Source organism: Gossypium raimondii, chromosome 6 (assembly GCF_025698545.1).
Source record: "Gossypium raimondii isolate GPD5lz chromosome 6, ASM2569854v1, whole genome shotgun sequence".
Taxonomy (NCBI): domain Eukaryota; kingdom Viridiplantae; phylum Streptophyta; class Magnoliopsida; order Malvales; family Malvaceae; genus Gossypium; species Gossypium raimondii.
Window position 1 is genome coordinate 21,225,047 of NC_068570.1, and position 4,005 is coordinate 21,229,051.

The 4,005-nt window shown below is 36.1% G+C and overlaps 1 protein-coding gene across 1 annotated transcript; it reads left to right on the forward strand.

Moving 5' to 3' along the window:
* Positions 1–690: 690 nt before the first annotated feature.
* LOC105773625 (uncharacterized) lies at positions 691–3,287 on the forward strand. The gene is made up of 5 exons (XM_012595660.2): positions 691–1,136; positions 2,213–2,249; positions 2,401–2,637; positions 2,740–2,787; positions 2,982–3,287. Exons 1-5 carry the CDS (start codon positions 838–840, stop codon positions 3,285–3,287), a joined length of 927 nt encoding a protein of 308 aa, XP_012451114.1. The 5' UTR covers positions 691–837.
* Positions 3,288–4,005: the final 718 nt, after the last annotated feature.

The window sequence follows — 4,005 nt, forward strand, 5'->3', positions numbered from 1 at the left end:
ACGGTTGAAGTCGTTAATTCGAGTTGGGCTTTTCAAATCGCAAGGCTGTCGGAGTGTTAAATTACGGGTACGTGCCATATGGTTGGAAATTCGACAAGGGTCGATTTGCAAGTGATCTGGGATTGACCTTGTGGATTCAACCATACTGCTCTATACTGCTAATTAATCTTATTTTATCGTAAGAATTTATATTTATTGGTTTCGACGCCCATCCTCCTCCTAACTAATTAATTTTTTTTAAAATGTTGTTAAAGATTAGAATTAATTGAAATCCAAATCTATATTTAAATTATCCAAACAATAAATTTGGATTAATTCAAAATTTGAATTTCAAATATTTTAATTTTCAAACAAAAATTTTAAAATAACGAATTCATAAATTATAAATTTCAAAGCTAAAATTTTGAAATCCAAATTTCAGTTACCAAACACTACATGAAATAATAGTAGGAAACTAAATTTCAAATGTTGAAAGAATATAGGGATAATTTTACCAAAAAAATACGTATTTCGTAGATATAAATATAAATATATATTAAACAAACGAAACCCATAAGGAAAAAAAAAAGAAGAAGAAAGAAGCACCAATCATGACCAACACCCGAAAACTACTCCATCACTAACAGAAAATTTAAAGACCAAAAATCAATACCCTTTAAACAAAGCATTTGAGAAAAAAGAAAAGGGAAAACAGGGAGGGAAAAAAAGTACTTCTGCCAATATGTTCATTGCATGTGTTGTTGTCCAGCTTCATATATGAAAATAAAAAACCGGGTTTGTTTTATTTATTAGAAAAGTTTTCTTCTCAATTTGATAATGCGTGTGTTGTAGAAGAAAATGGGGAACGTAACGTCGAATGTGGCTGCAAAGCTTGCATTTTTCCCACCAGACCCACCAACGTATGAAGTTTGCAGGGAAGAAAATGGGAAGCTGGCCATGCCGGGGGTGACGGCTGACAAAAATATGGATGTCAATTTAATCGACACCAAAGGTGGGAACAAGATCGTGGCCACGTTTTGGAGACACCCTTTTGCCAGGTTCACCCTTTTGTATTCGCATGCCAATGCTGCTGATATTGGCCAAATGCATGAATTGTTTTATGAACTCAGAGCCCACCTTAGGGTCAATATTATGAGGTATCCCTTTTTCCTTGATTTGGGATTTCTTATTTTCATATCTTTCTATAGTTTTCTCTAATTTTGAATCTTTAATTTGGGATATTGATTTTGGTATTGGTTTCTCTTTCATTTTTCATTTCCTTTTCCAAAGGTTGTGTTTTTAGGTTTAATGTACCTATTGTTTTTTTATCTCGTCTGCATATTCGTGAACCCTTCAACTTTACCAATGTTTGAAATAAGCCTTATGTACATATACAAACATATACACTATTTGGGTTACAGAGGTGTGTGACGATGCACCCGATGGATGGAGAGCCATAAGTGATTGAGGATGATTGGAATAGGGATCCTTTGAGGGAATCGAGATTCAAGAGAAGAAATAAAAATAGCTTAGAGTGTGAGAGGAGAGAGAACTAGTCCCTTGTTTTGATGTCCATGGATCTTAAAAGGAGTGCCTTTGATAATTCCTCGAATGTCATGTGTTGCTCTTATATTAGCCCCGTACTCCCTGAAATTCAGCCAACTCCTTGATGTCCTGTTCTAGTAGGTATGGATTATCATGTCAAAACAACAAACATATGGTGGCATACGGAAAGACAAGTACAAGGTGTTATTCCTATGGTGTGAGTTTACAAGGTCTTGGGTCGCAAGGTTTAGGACTTGCTAGTGTTCTTAGCTCACATTGCGACTCTAAATCGAGGCTCTGGTCAGTGAGGTTGACAGGAAGTGAGGCGAGGTCATTGAGTGTAGGTATAACAATATACATACATACATGTATCCTTTAATGGTTTGATCTGAGCTTTCATGAAATAGCTTCATCTCCATTGGACCTTGTGCATCAATTCATCCATGTCATTTTTACCCCCAAAAAGGGGAAATGAATCTTGAAAAACATCGGTTGTTTCGTAATTTTTATCTATTGAATTGCATGTAAAAGGCTGAAATAAACAGTTCCTTTTTTGTTCATCCAAATCATAGCTAAAATGGTTTTTACAGGGCATAGCCTGTCAAATTCAAGCTTTGATGTTATTATAATTTACTTTGGAAACTTCATTTCTAAACACATCTTTTTTTCTTTCTCTTTTTGCATGCAGTTATGACTATTCAGGCTATGGAGCATCATCTGGCAAGGTAAAAAGAATCAATGCATTTTTTATTTTCTTGTATTTCAGTTTTGGATTTAACTCTCAAACTGCTTGTAAATGTCTTATATATTTACCCTTGTGACTAAATTTTGATACCTGATAAGTTGCTTGTTTTCTTTTTCCTGCTATTGCAATAGCCGACTGAGCTCAACACATATTATGACATAGAGGCAGTGTACAATTGTTTGCAGAAGGAATATGGGGTTAAGCAGGAAGACTTAATACTTTACGGCCAATCCGTCGGAAGTGGACCAACTCTACACTTGGCTGCTCGTTTACCTAAACTACGTGGAGTCGTTCTTCATAGCGCTATCCTTTCCGGCATTCGAGTCTTGTATCCTGTTAAGATGACATTTTGGTTTGATATATTTAAAGTAAGTTTGATTTTTGGTTCTGCACACGAAAAATCTATCATTCTACTTCAAACTTCAAGTATTTCGATTCGCATCAAGTAAGTTCTTTCCAAATATTTGCAGAATATAGACAAAATACGGCGTGTCACTTGTCCGGTTCTAGTTGTGCATGTAAGTATGTTTTCCTCCGTACAACTTTTCTATCAATATACTGAAATAAGATACGCCTTGTTAGATCTAACCCTCCTAGATACCATATATCATCAAGTAGGTGAATTCAATGTTGATTTGTATTTGAACCGAGGTGTTTTTCGGTTTATTCCTCGTGCATATCTTGATGCATGCTTGTCAATCAACGATTACAGGGTACAAACGACGAGACTGTTGATTGGTCTCATGGGAAGCGATTATGGGAACTTTCGAAGGAAAAGTACGAGCCTTTATGGGTTAAGGGAGGCGGCCATTGCAATCTGGAATCATATCCGGAATACATTCAGCACCTAAATCAGTTCATAAACGCAATGGAGATGAATTCCATCAGAAGATCAAAACAACTTACTCCTAACCGCAGTATTACAGAACCAAAACACGACAAATGCTTGAGATTCAAGAAAAGGGTGGCTGCTTTGAAAAAGGGCTGTTGCATTGTCCCCAAGAATCGATCCTCTTGATACCCTGCTTCACGGTGTATACGGCAACCCGAAGGTACATTTTGCAGCTTAATCTGTTTCCCTGAGATTGTAAAATGATAGATATCATAGATATGTAGGGGGAATTCTAGGACTCAAAAAGTGTTCCATCAGAATATCCCAAAGATCATATACAAAATTTATATATACTTGGTCTGAGTTTCATGCATGACTGGCAATACAAAGTGATCCATGTAAAAACTATCAACATTTGGATTAAAGAAAAATGGAAAAATACGTGGATTAAGCAAGTTCTGGTGCACTTTACAAGCTTAGAGTCACTTGACCAAAAAATATGTATATATTTTTCTTAGGATAGAAGGCTATTGTTATGTGTTATGGCAATATTATACAAATGGAAAAAAGAGAATGGCATAAAATTGACCTCATATCTGATGAATGCCTTGGTGGTAAGGATAACAGAACATGACATGAAAATATATACATTTCGTAGATTACGAACTGAGAGTAACTTGGGATGATATTATTTAGTAAGAGGTCCACAAAGAAAGTTCACAGGTGAAAATTCATTACATGATTGTATCATTTAAGGAATTAAGGCAACTACAAACGGAAAAAGGGGAGATTTTAGGGCTTTTTGCCCCAACAAAACTGCTCAATCAACAACTTTAATGAGCCTGACTCCCACCCTCGGGGGTGTGCTCTTTCGCACCAGCCTCTTCCCAACTTCAAATCCGAA

Coding starts and splice junctions, on each gene's coding strand:
- LOC105773625 (XM_012595660.2), top strand. CDS start 838: ATGGGGAACGTAACGTCGAATGTGGCTGCAAAGCTTGCATTTTTCCCA. Junction 2,638..2,739: donor TTTGGTTTGATATATTTAAA/GTAAGTTTGATT, acceptor AAATATTTGCAG/AATATAGACAAAATACGGCG. Junction 2,788..2,981: donor GTCCGGTTCTAGTTGTGCAT/GTAAGTATGTTT, acceptor CAACGATTACAG/GGTACAAACGACGAGACTGT.